At 50.8% G+C, this 19,125-nt stretch overlaps 1 protein-coding gene across 1 annotated transcript in view; it reads left to right on the top strand.

Annotated features, from left to right (window-relative positions):
* The window catches only part of SYN2 (synapsin II), a 163,715-nt gene that overhangs the window by 140,356 nt on the left and 4,234 nt on the right, over positions 1–19,125 (top strand). The window contains exons 9-11 of the mRNA XM_055413563.2: positions 48–150; positions 1,452–1,601; positions 15,486–15,546. Coding sequence (XP_055269538.2) covers positions 48–150; positions 1,452–1,601; positions 15,486–15,546 — 314 coding nt within the window. The remainder of the gene's footprint in view (positions 1–47; positions 151–1,451; positions 1,602–15,485; positions 15,547–19,125) is intronic.

The following is a 19,125-nucleotide window of genomic DNA, read 5'->3' as shown; positions in this document are numbered from 1 at the left end:
GGAGCTAGTGCCCCAGCCTCAGGACACTTTCCCCCACCCCACTCCAGGTACAAGCTGTGGGTGGACACCTGCTCTGAGATGTTTGGTGGCCTGGACATCTGTGCCGTCAAAGCTGTGCATGGCAAAGATGGGAAAGACTATATTTTTGAGGTAAGTCTGGCCCAAAGAGTATCTCAGTAAGAGATGAGCCCCAGGGCTGGAGGCCAAGCTCTTGGCTTGAGAGCTGCATGGGAGACGGACTGCAGTTAGGTTAGAGTCTCCTAAGTCACAGGAAGGTTCCCAGGTGACACAGCTGGGGAGTGTGCAGAGCCAAACAGCTGCCAGTGGAGCTATGGTTTCTAACCAGCCAGGCTGACCCACACCATTGGTGAAAGATGCCAGACCCAGGTTCCTGGGTCCTAGCCTGCCCCTCCTCTGGGAAACCATCAGTGTTTTTGCCATTCTTAGTCTCAGAAGGCTGGCCTTGGGAATCACTGGGTCCAGTCTGCTCTGCCAGTGAGCGAATGGAGGCCTGATGCCACAAGTAAAGCCCCACAGTGAGTCGGTGTCTCAACTTGGCTAGATCTCCTGGATGCAGGAGATTCTTCTTAGCCCTTCTCTGAGCCCTGGAGACACTTGACTCAGTCTGGGCCTCTGGCACAACCTTGAGACCCTTTTCCCGTGTTAAAGGGAGAGCCAGTGGCCATATGTGTCCTTCACACACATTCCTGTCCAGTCTTCCTGGGAACAGAAGAGGCTCCTTGCCAGGAGTTGGTAGTATTTACAAAAGATTCACGTCTGGAGCCCAAAGTGGGCTTCAGAATCTACTCCATGGCCTGCTCAGCATGTAACTTCTAGATGGTCATACCAGCCTTCTCTTGGTGGGCCTTGGTTTTCTTATCCCTAAATGAGAGAGTTGAACTATGGAGTCTGCGATCCTGGGCAGGCAGACACTTCCTAAAGGAGGAAAACATTGATCTGGACCCTGAGGTACAGGAGGAATTGGCTCGGTGGTAAGAGTCAAGGCATCCCACATCGTGAGCAAAGGCAGGAAGCCAGTCGTTTAATGGGCAGAGTATCAGTGGGGACAGAGTTTGTGTGGGAGAAGAGTCACAGAGGAGAAAACTGCCTTCTCACTGGAGTTAAGGGCGTGGCCTTCCGTGTTCCTGCTCCCCTGTCTGCCAGCCTTAGAGCCCGGGGCTGGACTGTCTGCCTGCCCTCTGCCTCTCCCCACCACCCTCAGTCGCCAGACTGAAGTCCCACTGAGCCCTGACCTGCATGAAGTCTGGGGAGGACCATGGCCAAGGCTGCAGGAGAAGGGAATGGAGGCGTGCAAAGGAGCACTCCAACTGAAGACACAAGCACCCACTTCACCCCAACCTCCCTCTGCTGGCTTAAGTCCTGCTCGTTCTGAAAGACTGTCCCAGGCTGTGGATGTCTCCCCTCCTAACCGGGTTCCCTTCCTCCACCAGGTCATGGACTGTAGTATGCCGCTGATCGGGGAGCACCAGGTGGAGGACAGACAACTCATCACTGAGCTGGTCGTCGGCAAGATGAACCAGCTGCTGTCCAGGACCCCTGTCCTCTCTCCTCAGAGACCCTTAACCACCCAGCAGCCACAGGTAAGCGGGGAGGAGACACAGGTGCAGCCACAAACCCTTGCCTAGCCCACTGTTCCAGACGGCAGTGGCTCTAGGACGGAGCAGAGGTCAGATACCCACAGGCCTGGGTGGACTCTCTGGAGTCTTTTCCTTCTCCCTCTCTTTCCCTTCCCTCCCCTCTGGACACCTGATTATCTTCCATCACCCCTTATAGAAACCTCCTCATTAGCAATCTGCAGGATCAGTTGTATAACTGTCCAGAGATGGAGTATTAGATCCCTCCCCTCTGAACTTGAGGACTCCAGGGAACCGGATCCTGTTCCCTCTGGGACTTGTAACCTAGGAGGTCTCTGAGGAAGGGCTGGGTCAGGTCTCTCATTAGCTGCTCAGTGCTCGAGAGGTCTGTCACACTTGTAGAGAAAGAAGGGTGTTTCTGAGACGCCTGCTGGTCTGGAGAGGGGGAGAGTCAGGTCCCTCATTCTGGGAGAGAGTGACAGGTAGAACTCAAATAAGAACTCTGCTTTCCTCCCTAGGGGAGACGAGGCAACTTCCTAGTTGCCTGTGGTGTGTGACTCAGGTCAGTTACATCCACAATGATAGTACTCCAGCCACAGGTCTAGTAGGAGATCCACACTGAAGCTTTTGTGGAACCTCAAGCCCTGTGGCTCTAGAATGGGCCAAAGAAAGGCAGGGACCCTGGGCCTGAGGGCCTTTAGTCCATTTGGATGTAGCTCCTTTTTCAAAAATATTGCCAAACTCTTCCCTCCACTATGTAATAGAGTTGTAACAGCTTGGAACAGTGAATCGAAGAACTGAGTCCTAGTTTAGCTCCAAGCGGCTGTGTGACTTTGAGGGGAAGTTACTACCCTTTCTAGGGTTCAGGTTTTATCACTTGTAAATGAAAATCTCTCAACAATCTTGCTTTCAAGATCCTACTACAAACATTTAAGGAGGTGGAATCGAACTCAGAATGTGGGCTTTGATGCAAGAACTCTCTAAGTTTGATAGTTTACTGGTTTTGTAACCTTGAGCAAGGACTGTATCTCTGACTCAGGAGAGATCTGAACAATAGCACCTGTATTCTAGGGTGTAAGGAGCAAATGAAGTAAAGAACATAAACTATGGCATAGCATATCGTAAATGCTCAATGAAGGCTACCTGTGTTATTACATAAGTAGGCAGCCTCTGGTTGTGGGTTCCCTCCAGTCTTCGGCTTTGAGATCGTCTCTCCCTTTTCTAAAGATCAGTGCTTTGCTGGGATTATGCTCCAATCAGGAGCCAAGTAATTGGATTCTTGAAATCATATGGTAAGAAAGAAGAAACGGAGGGGAAAAAAAGTATAAACTTGTCTGCTTTATTTAGTATAAAAGCAAATTACCCCCACACTTATCTTCTCATCATTTGAACATCACAGGATCATAGCAAAGAAACATAGTTTACAGTCATAACAATGGACCTGAACCCTCAGGAAAGGATTGCATTTTAGTCAGTGTTTCATACTCTGGTTAAGAAGGCCAGAAACATGATGCATACGAAGTGTTTCTGTAGAAAATGACTAAGATAAAACAACATGGCAATTGGTAAGTCAGTACCCTCTCTCGATCTGTCTCCTCCAATCTTTCTCCGCCCCCCATTAATACAAGATAATATCTAAATACCTTTTGAGCTTTAAAGATCTCTTTGAGTAGAATTCTCCTTCCATCCTAACTGATGCTGGATAGATGAGAGCTTGTGGGCTAACGCATGTCTGTGCTGTGTTTGTGCCCAGGTTGAGAGTAGCCCCATGAGGCGGGATGGTGCCATAGATTAGCTCTTGTGTGTGTTACACACCTTCTGTAGGGCTTCGCTGGTGGCTCAGATGGTAAAGAATCTGCCTGCAGTGGAGGAGATCAGGGTTCAGTCCCTGGGTCAGGAAAATCCCATGGAGAAGGGAATGGCTATCCGCTCCAGTATTCTTGCTTGGAGCATCCCATGGACAGAGGAGCCTGGCGGGCATCCATCTCCATGGATGGCAGAGTCAGACACACTGAGCCACTAACACTTTTACTTCTTAGATGGCTCACACTGTGGGGGCCTCTAAACAAGTACAAAAATCTGTTCCTGTGCTTTAGGAATATAGTCACCAGTTAATTATATAGGGTAATTAGCATAACACACCTTAGTTGCTTATTAGAGATACAAGCCCATTATTTAAATATTGTGCTTAACTAGAGGTGATAGAAAGATTTTCCTGGTTGAAATAATATCAGGCCTGCAGTAGATGATATGACTTAGAAAATCTGATGGCATCAAGGTATCTTCTGGTCCTAGCTATCTCGGTGATAGGATTGGCAGATGGTTGCTCATTTCTGCTCTATAGGAAGAGTGACAAGAGTTCCCTTTCCTGCTGACCCCTTGAGAACTAGAGTATCTGGTAGCTGCTTAAAGAATTTATGACAGAGTAAGGCAGCCGATGTTGCCCAGGCAAGATAAACAAAAATGGGCTGCTCTGAGACCCTGTGAGGGTCCCTTCAGGACTTTTATAAACGTGTGCACACTCTCTTGGCTCCTACAGGAAAATCATTCTGACTAGACTGAAGGCTATGCCTAGGGTCAGGAGACCTGAGTTCAGTCTGTCCTTGCCACTGACTCATGAGGTCGCCTTGGGTAGATTTCCTTTTCTTTCTCCGTCTCAGCATCTCTGTGTGTAAAAGGAAGGGTTGAAGCAAGAAATTCACTAACGATCTTTTCTAGCAATAAAATTTAATTATTTGAAAATTATAAAATTTTAGTAACAAAGAAAGACTTTCCCCCTAAAAAAGTGTTTTTACCCAATGAAAGCATTGATTCTTCTTTGAGTCCCTTACTTTGTGAGTCCCTTACTTAAGTGAGTCCCTTACTTTGTGAACATTAAATACTTCAACTTAAATATTTTAAAGAGAAAGCCTTCAGAGTCAAGGCAGGAAACCTTGTAAGGAATGAGCTTCCCTAAACACAGGGATGCCTGTAAAAATTCCGTATAGCAAAGCCCTTGTGGCTTCAGGGTGAGTTTTTCTCCACTGAGCTTCACAGTTGAAGTTATAACAGGATATTGCAGAAAGCACAGTGTGCTGGGAGTCAAGACACTCAGGGGCCAGTCTGCCTCTACCAGGACGTTACGTGACTGTGGGTGAGTCACTTCCCACCTCTGGACCTCCTTCCTCACCTGTAAAATGAAACTGGGATAGACGGTCTTTAGATCCCTTTCAGTTCTGAGGTCACATGAAACCTGAGGTCAGCCCAACTGGGAAATCCGAAGGCAAGTCCTCCACGGACCACCTTTACTCCTGCCACAAGCATAAAGTTTTGATACTCCCCCAAACCACCCTCAGGTTCGAGAATTCTCTGGAAGAACTCACAGAACTTCCTGAAAGCCACTGTACTCACAGGTGCATTATGGGAAAGGACACAGATCCAAAAATAAAGGCCCAAGAAGGCTGCCTAGGGCAGAGTTCAGGAGCGTTCCAAACCCAGAGCCTCTTTTGTCCTTGCTGCTAAGTCACTTCAGTCGTGTCCGACTCTGTGCGACCCCATAGATGGCAGCCCACCAGGCTCCCCTGTCCCTGGGATTCTCCAGGCAAGAACACTGGAGTGGGTTGCCATTTCCTTCTCCAATGTGTGAAAGTGAAAAGTGAAAGTGAAGTCGCTCAGTCATGTCCGACTCATAGCGATCCCATGGACTGCAGCCTACCAGGCTCCTCCATCCATGGGATTTTCTAGGCAAGAGCACTGGAGTGGCTTGCCATTAATCTCTGGCCTCTGTCACTGATACGGCACAGGGAGTGTTGCCAACCAGGGAAGCTCACCTGAATTCCAGGGTTCAGGGGTTTTGGGGGTTTCATTTCATAAGCTTGCTTGATTGATGGATCATCTGCGTCTCCAACTTTCCCCTCCCTGGAGGTCAGTCTAATACCACAGGGCCTGAGGGGCCCACCCTGAATCACCTCATTATCATGCACCATCAAGGGTGGTCTGAGGGGGCCCCCACCTTGTATAACAAAGACACTCCTGTCACTCAGGAAATTCCAAAGAGTGTAGAGGCTACTTCCCAAGGCAGGGAGAGAGATTGTGAATAAGGGCCAGATCTTTCTTTGGGCAAGGCCAAATTCTTTACTGCATACATAATTAAATTAATTTAGCAAATGTCTCTCAAATACTTTCAAGCCTTATTTGTCCGTGTTTTCTCTGACCAGCACAGGCCTAGGCCAAAGTACGTGTTTAAAATTAGTTAGTAGACTTGGGGCGACAGGGATAAATGCAACATCTTCGTACCGTCCTGCTCATGCCCACCATGCCCTCACCAAACTGGTACAGGCCTTTGTGTTAGCTGCGTCCTCTCTCTGACGTACTCTTTCTGTATTTTTGCGTGGCTGGCTCCTTTGTGATCATATAAACTGATTCTTCCTCAACTGCTGTGTCTCAGGTCTGGCAGAGGCATCCTGGCTACACTAAGGAGCGGTGTAGGCGTGGTCTGCCCGGTACAGTCAGTCGTGGGTAGAAAAGTCCAATGACAATAACAAAATCAAGTCTGTCTGCTTTTTTATTATCACTACGTGGTAGCCATTCTATATAAATGACAGTGATAAACCACTCCCACTTACTTCTCCCTTGATCTGCCAGTGCAATACATATTTGTTGAACGAATTCCCGGTTGGAATAAGTGTCTTTAACAGCCCTAGCAGCGCGCTGGACTTGGGGTGGAGATCTTCTGAATGAATTTGGTAGAGTCCAAATGCAAGAGATGCAAACCAAAGCGAGTTTACGTGGGCCTCAGCCAGGGCTTTGAATGGCAATCTGAGCCCGTGGGTGCTGCCACTAATTCTTATCCGCTCCTCACCATCAGGCTCCCCAGTCCTGGCCTCTTTCTTCTGTGGCTCAGGCAGCTCAGGCTGCGAGAGCCTCTGGCCTGTGTCACAAGCCCCAGATGCTGCTTCTTGCCCATATTCTAGGTCAAGACCAGGACAGACTTCAGTTCAGTTCAGTCGCTCAGTCGTGTCTGACGGTTTTGACCCCATGGACTGCAGCACGCCAGGCTTCCCTGTCCATCACCAATACCGGAGCTTGCTCAAATTCATCTCCATCGAGTCAGTGATGCCATCCAACCATCTCATCCTCTGTCGTCCCCTTACTCATGACTAGCTGTTGTCAACCTTTCTCTCTTTCTCCCTCTCTCTCCTTGCCTACAGCTCCCGCATTAGAGCTTTTGTTTATTTCTGTGACTCTAAAAGAAAGCCTGAAGGAGGTTAGGGGTGGGGGAGGTGAGCAGAGGGCCTCCCTCACCCTGTCAGCCAGCCACGTAAGTGGAGTCATTGTAAGAAGCAGAGAGCAAAGTCATGGGGCTGGGCCCAGGCCAACTGCCGGGCCCAGTTGAAAGGAATAGGGGCAGGGGTGTGAGAGGCATGAAGTCGCTGAGAGCAGGAGTGAATGGCAGACCCTTATCATCTTGGCCTCATCCTGGCTGGCCTGCCAGCTTCAGGGCTGCCCTGAGAGACCCTCTACTTGGAGTGCTGTTCTCAAGGTGGCAGTGACACCTGGTGGCCAGTGCTGGCCAAAACCTCCAGGCTAAGTGCCTGCGGAGCCTCCCTCCTCAGGCCTGCTCTCCTCTCCCCTTCTCACTCCCTGTCCTGGGGCCTGTTGTCTGGAATCTGAGCTGGGCCTCATCACATCCTGGGTCCCTGGAAGGGGTCTGCTCCTGAGACCCCAGGAACTACAGGGGCAGAACTGCAGGTGGACAGAACATTCGGGTCATGCCCGCAGAGGAGGTGTCCTGGAGCTCTTATTCATGTGTCTAGTTGTCATTTCCTATCACATGGCTCTCCTTTTATTCCCCAATAAAATCTTCCAGAGCCAAAGGACCGAATTGCTCATGAAGGGACTTCAGACACCCCTGGCCTTTCTATCTGGCTGTGGGTTAGACCCCTGAGGATCTAAGATGCTAAGATTCAGCCTTTGGAAACGTGAATGCACGTCACGTGTCCAGGAAGAACATGAGGCCCTGCCTCGATCTTGAGCTGATCACAGCGCACCTCCAGTGTCGCTTCATCCAGGAGTCACAGCGCAACGAGGCAGGTGCTCAGAGGAGAGAGACCCAGAGGTTGGGGCATTTGGCAGATCTGTTCTATGAGCAGAAGTTAAAAGGGCTGCTGTGGAGCAGCAGAATTCTCAAGGAGCCTGTGACTCCATATCCTCAGCTCTCTGACAGCTGTCATGGGGCAGATCAGGTGCCAAAGGCAAGCCTATTGGAAGACGTGAGTAAAGTCTCTGATGCTGAGAAAGGAAGTGGCTGTTCGGGGAAGCGGTACGTGGCTGCCACATCACTGCTGATGTCCAAGCCACTCCTCAGGCACATGGTGAAAGGCTGGGCCGGAGGCTAGGGCTGTTGGAACAGGCAGCTCTTAACGATCTCCTTCCAGGTCTGAGACACTGTGATCCAGGCTGTGCGCTAGCCAGAGACCTGGGAAAAGCAGTGATGAGCGTCCCAAATTGAAGGACTGGGGCCCGATAACCTCTGGCCTTGGGCTTCTGGTGGGGCATTATGCAAGTCCTTTTTCACTGATTCTCTGCCCTAGAGAGATACTCAGAAATGTTTCCAGCTAGGCCTTTCCAGCTGCAAAGCGCTCTGAAGTCTCTCGAGTTCAAGGAGACCCGAGATTGAGAAGGGGTCCAAGATTGGAATCCAAAGGGCCAGGCAGTTAGGGAGGAGACACAACTCAGACCCCAAACACAGGCCTCAGAAGGCTTCACTCAGCTCAGAAAAAGTAAATTTCAGGCAAAGAAAGACCTTCCTGCTTCCCACAGTCGGACCGCTTTAGGGAATTTTTTCCCCAGTGAGTGTAAACTGAAAATGTGAGATTTGAGGCAGGTTCATAAAAAGTCACTAGTGACCAGATCCCTTAACAGACTATTCAGGGAAACTGACTATTTTGAGGCTGTCTTAACTTGTAAGGGACATCTTTAATCACTTGTTGCTGACATTGTGACCTCGGGTGACCCAGCCCTCAGGGTCCCCTTAGGTCTCATGGACCACCCCACGGGACCTTCCTTGTGTCCATAGGAAATCATGGATGATGGGAGGACTGCAGTCCACGGCATGCCTCTGCCCTCAGAGCAGCAGCTCCCCTCACATGAGGAGGAGGAGCAGGTCCCTGGGTGCCTTTTGCAACCTCTCAGCAGAAGGAAGGTGGGCTCGAGGGACCGCAGGAGTGATCCTAGAAAGGTCCCAAGGTGCCTGGAAACAGGCCGTCCCCTTTGCTTCTGCTGAACCTACAACCTCCCGACCACATTCCTTCCTGCTGCCTCATCCCCCTGGGGTCCTGGACCGGGGGAGCAGGGCCTGGGGAGCTGATCAGAATAGCTCGGTGGCGTGTCCGGCAAGAAGCTTGGCCTGGCCTCTTTCCTGGGGCCGGACCCTGAGACCCTTTCCCAATTTCCTGTCTCAGATATGCTGAGCAAGCACAGGCTTTCCTCCGAGGTGGGGGCGGCTGGACTCTGGCCAGCAGCCCTCAAGAGTTGAGTCACTCAGTGTCTTTCCTTCCTCAGCTCTCCAGCCTGCTGGGACCTCCGCTAGGAGCTCCTCTCTCACAGTTTGTCTGCTGAAAGCCGCAGGCTGGCGAACGAAGGGTGCCTTTGGCACAACCCCACAAATCCTCCTCCGTGGACTTGGTTTCTCTCCCACACTAGTGATTTCCTTTCCAGTAAGCTCAGGAGCTAACATTTACTGTTTTTGAAATGATTTCACTGCATCTTCAGGGACCTTGCTGGAACACGTCAGTGATACACAGAGGGCAGCCCAGCCCCGAGTCCACACCCTACCCTGCCCACCCTGAACTACTGTGCACTGCTTGTGCAGCTGACAGAAAACTGCCGGCAGTGTCTTCTGCACTGATGCGTGAAATCCTACCATTAAAGCTTCACTCCTCTGGAATGATAATTTATTATTATTCAAATAATAGTAATGATGCTCAGATCATTACTTTACCTGGCACTTTGCGGTTTACAAAGCACAGCCATTATTCTGAGCCTCACAGCCTTTCCGTGAGATGCTTTCAACTGGTGTTTCTGTCTCTGTAAATCAGCAGAGAGAGTGCAAACGATCTGTCCAAGGTCACAGAGTTTTTAGGCAGGAGAGCTGGGTCTTCTGGCCCCCAGTTCCACAGATGCTCTGCAGTGCCCTGCACCGTGCCCTTTGGATGCTCCTTCAGAGCTCGGGGATGGTGAGAAGGGAGGGAGCTGGCCCTGAGGACCCTGTGCAGGGGTAGCCCTTGCCCTCCTCCTCAGCCCCACACTGAGCCTCCCAACCTGGAGGCACCTCTACACTTCACCAACTCTCTCTTGCTGTCCCCTCCCTGGCTTCCCCGGTCACCAGCGCCGGTAGCCTCAGCACAGTGGGACCCGAGCCAGTTGGCTTGGATGGGGAGCAGCAGCCCGCTCTCCTCAAATCCTGTGCCTGCAGGACGTCTCTGCTCATACTCTGTAGCCTTGGCTTCTTGCTGGGCTCGAGACTCCACAGCTAAGAAAGGCTTGGCTCATACCTCAAAAAAGTGCATAAGAGGACCTGATTGGGAGCCCAGAGCCTGTAGAAGTCGCCACAGCCTGTGACTGCAGAACCCCACCTCCACCCTCGCCCCCTCCCCCGACCCTGCTCCTCGGACAAGAGTTTGTCCAGGCCCTTTTGAACACTGCTGCCAGGAGGCTCATTCCTGCCCATGCCAGCCCTTGACCTTGATCAAATTCATGTCTGAGTGACTTTGAGCTTCTACCTGGTCCTCGGGGTTTCCCCAGTTACCGCATTTACTCCTTTAGACTTGGCTCATTTGGGAAGCTGAGACTCAAGAGATTAAGTAACTTGCCCAAATTCACATGAGGGGAGATGTCATTTCACACTTCTCACCATCCTGTCTGCTACATGTACCCATTTTATTGCACTGGTGTCTACCTTTAAAAGAAGCACCCAGGCCTGGTGATCACTGCTCTGTCGTGAGGCTTATCCATCCAAAGAGCAGTGGACCGGTGACCTCCCCTTGTTGGGACACTGATGCGCCTCCAGCTTCTGCATTGCCCGCTGACACCCTCTGAGCTTCTTATCTTTCTGTAAGCCCAGGCTTGTTTGGGGGTTTTCCTTATGCTCCTTTGTGTGCAGCTGGGCGCAAGCACTGGACCTCGCATTCTTACCTGTTTGAGTCAACCCAGTTTCCTGAGGGAAACGCTGCTGCTCACTCTGGCCCCGAGTTCCTGCTGTGGGCTGGCCATGGGCCAGGCTTTGGCAGTGACGCCAGAGTGGCCAGACTTCCATGGAATTCGGCATCCCAGGCTGCTCTTGGTGACTGGAGACAGATTCCATGGTAGCCAAACCCCACAGGGAGCAGGCCCTCAGCCCCATCTGACTGAAGGCTTGTGGGTGGGGCCAGAGAGTCTCAGCCTGGCAAGGGCCAGTCCTGGGGGACTCTCCTCCGTCCTCCCATCACCCCTGGGAAGACTTCAGTCTACAAGCTCCAGGGGGCGGGGGCCAGAGAAGCTCCCCAGGCGCCAGACAAGCGTGGCCCAGGCACATTCCCAGGCTCCAGCGTGAAGGACAGCTCCTGGGAGTTCTTCTTCTGCAGCCTTTGGAAGGGAACTTGTGGGCTCGGGTCACCATTGGGGGTCTCAGTCATATAATTCTGAGGCTACAGAGAGGAGAGGCAGGGCCAGGCTTTGTGGTGTCATTACCCCTGGCAGCTCATGCTGTGAGTTTTACCATCAGAGCTTAATCTAATCCGTGGGAGTTTTCGTTTTTCCTGGAATCATATGTTCTCAGAGTTGAAAGGTGAAGCATAGTGTTCATCTAACCTATCTCGTATTCCATAGAGGTGTACTCCTTGCTGTATCTCTGTCAGGTAATTCTCTAGTCTCTGCATGAACATACCCACCCTCCCAAGAGGCCTCTTCCACTGTTTTTACAATAGGAAGTTCTTCCTGTCATTGAAAGTTTACCTTTCAGAGGTTTTTCCCACTGGCCCTGGTTCTGCCCTTGTGCCCTGTGGTCTTCCATAACCTTCTCTGAAAATAGCAATTCTCTGGGAGGAGAGCGTCTTAAGCTGTTCTGAGCAGAGTTTGAGGTGTTTCATGGGCAGCTGTCAGGGGTACAGGGTGAGGCCCTGGGGGAGGGGACCAGCAAGAGCCAGTCTAGTGGCTCCACAAACTGCATGAGTTTCTCTGTCTTTCATATGAGTATCCATCTCAGGCTGGGAAAGATCAAAGGCAGGAGAAGAAGGGGACGACAGAGGATGAGATGATTGGATGGCATCACCAACTCAATGGACATGAATTTAGGCAAACTCCGGGAGATGGTGAAAGACAGGGAAGCCTGGCGTGCTGCAGTCCAGGGGTCACAGAGAGTTGGACACGACTGAGCGACTGAACAACACTTCATCTCAGGCAGTGAGACTGTGACACCAGTGGCGTGTCAGGGAGCTCAGAGGAGACTGTGCCGTCACAGCTGAGTCAAGTTCCCCGAAGCCCAGGAACAGGAGCACCCCGAAGCGGGTATTCCACAATGAGAGTGAGACCTAAGAGATGACAGAGCTTCAGAAGGAAGGACCCCACCCCCGCCGGCATCACCATTACCGTCATCTGTAGTGTCTTATGTAGCACCTGCCAGGAACAGGTACTCATAGATTTCTCAGTAGATAGATGCATAGGCAGTAGTAGATAGATAGGTGGATAATATCCCTTTATATCATAGAAACCATTTGAAGAAAGATGGGTGCAGAGGGGGAAAATAACTTGCCCAAGGTCACACAGCTAGTAAGTGGGAAATTTAGATTTAAACCCAACATCTTCCTAACCCCAAGGCCCAAATTCCACTCTGCTGCCCAGTCTTAAAGACTGACTGTTGGAAACCCAATGGAGTGTGTATGTGTGTATATGTGTGTGTGTTGGGCAGTAGGGTTGATAGGCCGCTCGGCTCAAAAGGCAGCCCTGGGGTCCTGTGTGTCCGTTACCACACCCCACCCTATAGTCTCCTCTTCCAATTGGCAGCCAGGCCAGGGGAAGGAAGAGCTCACGATGGGGAAGAACTCTGGGGCCCGAAGTGTCACTAACTTGACTGGATGACTAAGTCTTGATGGAGACCATTTCTGCTTCTTTGAGGATTGTTTTGAATTTCCCTTCTGCGCCGAGCAGGCAGGCACAGGTAGCAGGCCTCATGTTCTAATTCTCTAACCTGGGCATTTTCAGAGCTGTCCATCAGAGTTGATCCCGGATACGGGGTGGTTTGACATCTCCGGTTTAACGACATCTTTCTCTTGAAAGACTCATACCCTACTTCATTTTGGACTTTACTGTGGTCGCATGGTTATTTATCGAATAAGCGGGCATTAGGGACCTCTTATGTGCTCAGTCCTGTGCGTGGTGACGTTGGTAGAATGACGATAGTCCTAAACTTTCCAAAATAGTCCCAATCTTAGCTGTTTTACCTTTTAAATAAAGAGTTACCAAATCAGGCCATACATCCCAATTTTTCTTTGGAAAAAATGGGCACTGTAATTGTTAGGAATTCATGAGAAGGTGAAGACTCATCGTCCTTGCTGTCAAGGATCTGGCGATAGAAACAGTCTTCAAGAGGATAACAAGACAGTCTGTTAAGTGCTGTTATAGCATTTGAGAGAGGAGACCACAATCAAAAGGGGCAATCAGAAGAGAGATTTCACAAATGAGGAATAATTTGACTCAGACCTCCAGGATGTGTGGGATTGGATTGGTTGAAAAGGAGAGAAGGTATTTCTGGAGGGTACTTGTCATAAACACTGGAGTGGCCTAGACTAGAGAACAAGCAGTGAAGGGTCAGGCTGGAAGGAGCAGGCACATTTAGAACATGAGGGACAGAGGCTCAAGGGGCCAGTCCAGCCATGCTGAAGCAAGTTTGTGGTGTCAGCCTGAAAAATGCAGACGTCATCCTTTGGGCAACGGATGGCGGAGGTCAGACTGCCTGGGCTCACGTGCCAGCTGCCTCTGTATTACCTGACTTAGCTGGGCCTCAGCTTCCTTATCTAAAACTCAGGGATGCTGATACCTTGGAGAGCTGCTATGAAGCTTAAGAGAAATACTGCATAAAATTGTCCATCATGTTGCCTGGCACGTGTGTAGTGTTAGCTGTAAATTATTCAGAGCGGTGAAAATGTTACTTGCTCAGTTGTGCTGACTCTTTGCGACCCCGTGGACTGTAGCCCGCCAGGCTCCTCTGTCCAGGAAATTCTCCAGGCGAGAATACCAGAGTGGATAGCCGTTTCTTTTTCTAGGGGCTCTTCCTGATCCAGGGATAGAACCCGGGTCTTCTGCATTGTAGGCAGATTCTTCATCATCTGAGCCACAAGGGAAGCCCATTTAGAGCAGTAAAGTGATACAATTAGAGAAGGAGTTTAGGAGGATAGTAGGTATCCAGAAGATGGATTGTAAAGGAGACTGAAGAATTGAGAGACTATTCTAGTAGTCTGAACAAGAAGTGATACAGGCCTGACCAGAGTTGGTCAAGAGGAAATAGTGAATCTTGGATGCCAAGACAGAAAACCTGGTGGGCCTTGATGGCTGGCTGGAAGGTGTGCACTCTAGCTGGTTGGGCATGGGGATTTCAGGGTCAGGGGTGAGACCCACCTTGAAGGCCCCATGCAAGCCTTGGAAGAAGGGAAAGGGAAGTGTGGGCGTTCTTGCTGTGATCTGTAAGAGGTCGGGATTGTGGATAGAATGGGCACCCTCTGGTGCAGTGGCACCAAAGACATTTCAGAGGCCCCCCTGCCTTCTACTGCCTGAAATCCTGTTGGTAGAACAGCTGTAGGCAATGCTGTTGTTGAAAGACCGTGACCCTGGCGAGAGTGGTCGTTTTGTTCTCCCAGTAGTGGAGCTGAAAACAGGCCTGCAGCAGCAGGAAGGGAGATAGAAGGCCAGATCAGGGGCCCATGGGAATGGGGAACAGTTTTAATGTGGGAGCAGGGCTGGTGGGGTGGCCTGTCACAAGGGAGAGGAGCACTGAAAGAGGAAGTAGGGGTGCAGAGGACTTGCAGGGCCTCTCCCGGCCTCACTTCCGAAGCTCCCGCTGTGACATCACCGTCAGCACACTTGGCAGACCCCCGCCTCGAGGAGCATCTTCCCTGAGCTGAATTCAGGCTCCACATGCTCCCTGCCTTCAGTGCAAACGGTAGATAAACTGAAGTCACAGGCGTCTCTGCTCCTGACGGGGCATAATCAGAATCACAGCTGGGAGGAGAGGAAGCCTGGGAGTGGAGCCATGGTGCTGGATAAAATGCAATTATGCTGTTAGAGAGGGAAAAACAGCTTGGCCTTGAGCACTTTTACAAACAGTAAGGTCTTACTCCTTCCCTCTGGGTAAGGAGGGTCCTGGGAAACAAAAGACGGCCCCCCTCCTTCAGGTCCCTCCCTGTGGGAGTTCCAGCCCAGCCCAGAGAGTGGCTCTGACCCCTGAGTCAGCCAACTCTGCAGGAGTTAGCACCAGGGCTTAAGCCGTCACCTGGCCCAGCCCCGGCTGGCACTGGGACTGATCCTTCCCCCAGAAGCCAGCCGTGAGTCCCAGGGTAGCTGGCCCTCAGGCAGCTCCCAGAGAAGAAGCCAGATGCTCTTGGAAGTTTCTAGAAAGGGTCTAGAAGGAAGGGAAAGGAAAAGGGGGTAAGGGTCTCAGACACTGCCTGCCAGAGTGGTTCTCAGCCCCAGATTGCCTTCACTTAGGTCCCAGCAATACGCCAGAGGCTGAGAACCCCCTTGAGGTGTTTGCAGACAGCTGAAGCCCTTGGGCCAGATCCCAGTGGATCCCACTGCAGCCCCGCCACAGAGCCACAGGGTTTCTCTTGGGAATCTGCCTGGAGTTTCATTTTTTATCTCTTTTGCATTTTTGTCTTCCAGAGTGGAACACTTAAGGATCCAGACTCGAGCAAGACCCCGCCTCAGCGGCCAGCCCCCCAAGGTTGTTTACAGTATATTCTCGACTGTAATGGCATTGCAGTAGGGCCCAAACAGGTCCAAGCTTCTTAAAGTGATGGGTAGTTAATCTTTTTTCAAAGCAGAAATTTTAAGCCAAAAACAAACGAGGAAAGAAAGGAAAGCGGGGAGGGAGGCCGCAGACCCTCGCACTGGTGCCGTTCTGCGCTCTCACTGCTGACTGGACTCTGCTCTTCCCGTGCAGTGTCAGCGCCTCTGTCTGGTCCTTCACCTGTTCCTGTTCGTGCTTGTAACGCCCACTTAACGTTTCTCTGTATAACTCGTGAATCCAGGGCTGTCCGTCAACAGTGTACAAAAGGACTGTGCCTCTCCCAGGTTCAGTGTGACTAGCCTTTGGGTGGTTTGATGGTGTTTTCTCTTCTAAGTATTACACAATGCGGGGTGCAGTAGGGCTGGGGGTGGGGTGGGGTGGGCAGGGGAGAAACAGAGACCGCACGACCAAACCTGACTCCCCTCCTTCTTCCCCCAGACTCAGATAAACCGCCCCTCTCCCCACCCGCTGCTTACCTCCATGAGTGTGCTTGGGATCTTCAGTGCTTTTCGCTTCCTTTCTGCATGACTCGGGTAAATAGCTAGAAGTTTAAGAGATTTCCAAGGTCTCATTTCCATCGCTTCATTCGTTGAATCTGAAGGCGTCTCTCTTTTTCTCCATTTGCTAAACTTTGGTGCATTTGAGTTTCTGTGAATAGGCTGGCCGTGCCCGTGGAGCTCTTGTGTTTTCTAGTGATGACGTAAACTATAAAGAACAAGCTTATCTCCAGGAATGTGTTCTGTATTCGACATCCCAGTGTACCTCTCGTTTTATTATTAACTAATTAGCTATGAGATTAGACAAAAAACAAATGGGGCCGCTGATGTGCAATATCAAGTGACTTTGTGAGTATTTTTTCTGTGTTCATCTCAGTCCCCCTAAATTGTTTCTGAATTGGCCATCTGTGCGCTTCTGTGGAACCGAGGCTGCTTCATTTTCCCCAAAGCTTGACCCGTGTACAGAGGTGATTCCTTAGCGATTTGGGAGCTGCTGAAAGTCTGGGAAGGACTCGATTGCGCTGCCTTTGGCCTCTCTCGAGGCATGGCAACTTGGGAGCGAATTGGAACTATCCCATTTTCCACAAGCAGGGTACACTGCCTCCTGAACTGCAAGGTAGGCACCCGCTTTAGTTTTCAGCTGTTCCAGGAGCCCTCCTGAGTCCAGAGACTGAAGAGCTTCATCTTCCCTAAGAAGGGCTGTCTCAGATGTTAGCCCGTGTGTGTCTGGGGCCGGGGCTCTGGGAGAGCCCTCACCCCTCTTGTCCTCTCTCCTCTGACACGCATCTCCTGGGCAGGGAGGAGGCAGTTCCTGCACAAGGCCTCAGGTCAGTGCCTCCTCTTGCCGTCTCCTGGCCAGGCCAGGACGGGGCACCGAGCTGCCTCCTCTAGGGCCATGGGCCGAGGGGGTTCACGCCAGCAGTTTGCCTTTTAGAAGTGCTTCGAGCTCTCCTTTCACATCCCGCCTCACTGCTGTCACGACATGTCCCTTTTCTGGATGGCCAGGTCTGAGGAATTGCTGGTGATGGTGGTATGTAACGTGACTCCTGTGTCCAGGGGTCTGTGCCCTGCTTCCCGTCTTGGCTGCTGGCAGGTTCCGAGCTGCAAGGAAACGCACTGAGTGTGACTGTTCTTGACTGCGATTCCTCCCTTAGCTGTGTGGGTGCCGACGGTGGTCAGTGTGCTGTGAATAGGTGCATATCTGATGTGCAGTTCCGCACTCCCAAGTGGGCTGCCTAAGAATCAGGTCCTGAAAATACCTCCCGATCTGACGAAATGATAGAAAGGAGTAAAGAAACATTTCCCAGAACGGAGGAATACATTTTATTTTTTTAATTTTATTTTTGTTCAAGCAGTGAGCTGATGATGGCGTTGCTTCTTTGCATGTGATCAGTGTGAACATCCAGGTGCTTTTCATGTGACATTCGTGAGCCACAAACACAAAGTTGCCATTTGAATTCAGTCGGACTGCAGGGCGGTGTCGGCCAGTCTTGTCAGGTGGGAGAGAGGAGAACTCGGGCTTCCTCCCGCTGTCAGACACCCGCTGACCGCACACCCTGACTGTCCTGTGCCCTCGGGCAGCATGCTGAGGACAACTCTGTGGCCTGAGGCAACCATATCACAGTAAAAGAGTGCTGTTCAGGTGTTTTGTACCCATTTCTTTTCTTGACGTTGTCCCCCGTTTTTGTACCAATCCGGCTGGGAGAACCTCATTTAATGCTGGAAGTGTGATTGAAGTACCTCTTTTTTTGTGACTCTTGTACAGCTTAATGTGCAATAAAGGAAAAGTTTTATCTGTCTTCAGTGTTAAGTTGTAGTTTCTGGCTGTTGAAGCATCTCTGTACAGGTGGGAAAGCTCTCAGGTGTCTGGTCCAAGAGACTGAGCTCTCAACCTGCAGTACTTGACAAGAAAATGCTGATACAAACAATGCCAAGCTTTGGAAAAGGCAAAAATGGGTTCACATGAAGTGATCTGCTAATCTGTCATCTTTACTAGTTATCCGATTTGAACCTCGAGCTTCTTCAACGTGCAAAATTCCATTATTTATTTACTTGTTTATCTCTGTGTAACTAACCCTGGTATGAATTGGTCATTGATGATAAAGTGAAAGCTGTACCATGTAGAGGGGAAATCGGCTTATAATCATGGATGTACAGTGGTATAGATGTATGGTTCTGCCTCTCCTGAGGCCACAGGTATCCCTGTGTTTCTAGAAAACTAAGTTACAAGTCTTAGCTGTCCATTGCGTTTCTGTAAGCCCACTCCTTCCAGCGGGCACATGAATGGGTACTCTGGGACTGAGACTAAGAAATGAGATCTCCAGGTTGCCAGACTGTTTTCTGTCTCATTCTGGGAGAAAGGGGATCTTGTCCTTTTCTGTGGGGGTGGGGGGGGCCCTTCTTTGCCAGTTGGTGCCCACAACATCTCCAGGAGAGAATGGGTCTTGAGTTTTGGAGAATTTCACCACACACACCTGGGAGGGACAGGAACCCCTAAAGATGGTACTAAGAGGCAGAATTGCCTAGACATGGAAGTTCCTAGTCATGGGCGTCAGTTAATGCTAAAAGAAAGTCCCGTTGGGGGTGTGGCAACCAGACACCCAGGCATGGAGTGGATTGGGACTAAGGCCAACTCTAAAAACACACAGTGTAAGTCAGTGATGGTTGTAAGGCACAGAATACTTTCTGAAGAATGTTCTTGTCCATTGTCATCTTTGATACACTACCCTCTTGAAAGATAACTAAGACTGCATCTTAACTGTTCAGTTTTCTGGTTGGAAACACTGAGGTCCAGAGAAGTCAGCTGACTTGCTCAGGGACAAGCTCAGGGACTTGCTGACAGACTGTGTCTGGGGTTTTCTGATCCCCAGGCCAGGACTCTTTCCACCACCCGACGCTGTGTGTGCCATGTGGAACTTGAGACCCCCTAGTACCTCACGGTCCAGGTTGGCCCACACCTGAGGAAGCTCTGGGGGAGAGGGGTGGCCCCTGTGTGTGGTCTGGGGGCTTTCTGTAG

Source organism: Moschus berezovskii, chromosome 24, assembly GCF_049115385.1.
Source record: "Moschus berezovskii isolate FMDL1 chromosome 24, NW_MosBer_1.0, whole genome shotgun sequence".
In the NCBI taxonomy this organism is placed as follows: Eukaryota; Metazoa; Chordata; class Mammalia; order Artiodactyla; family Moschidae; genus Moschus; species Moschus berezovskii.
This window is presented reverse-complemented; position numbering and strand designations above follow the sequence as displayed.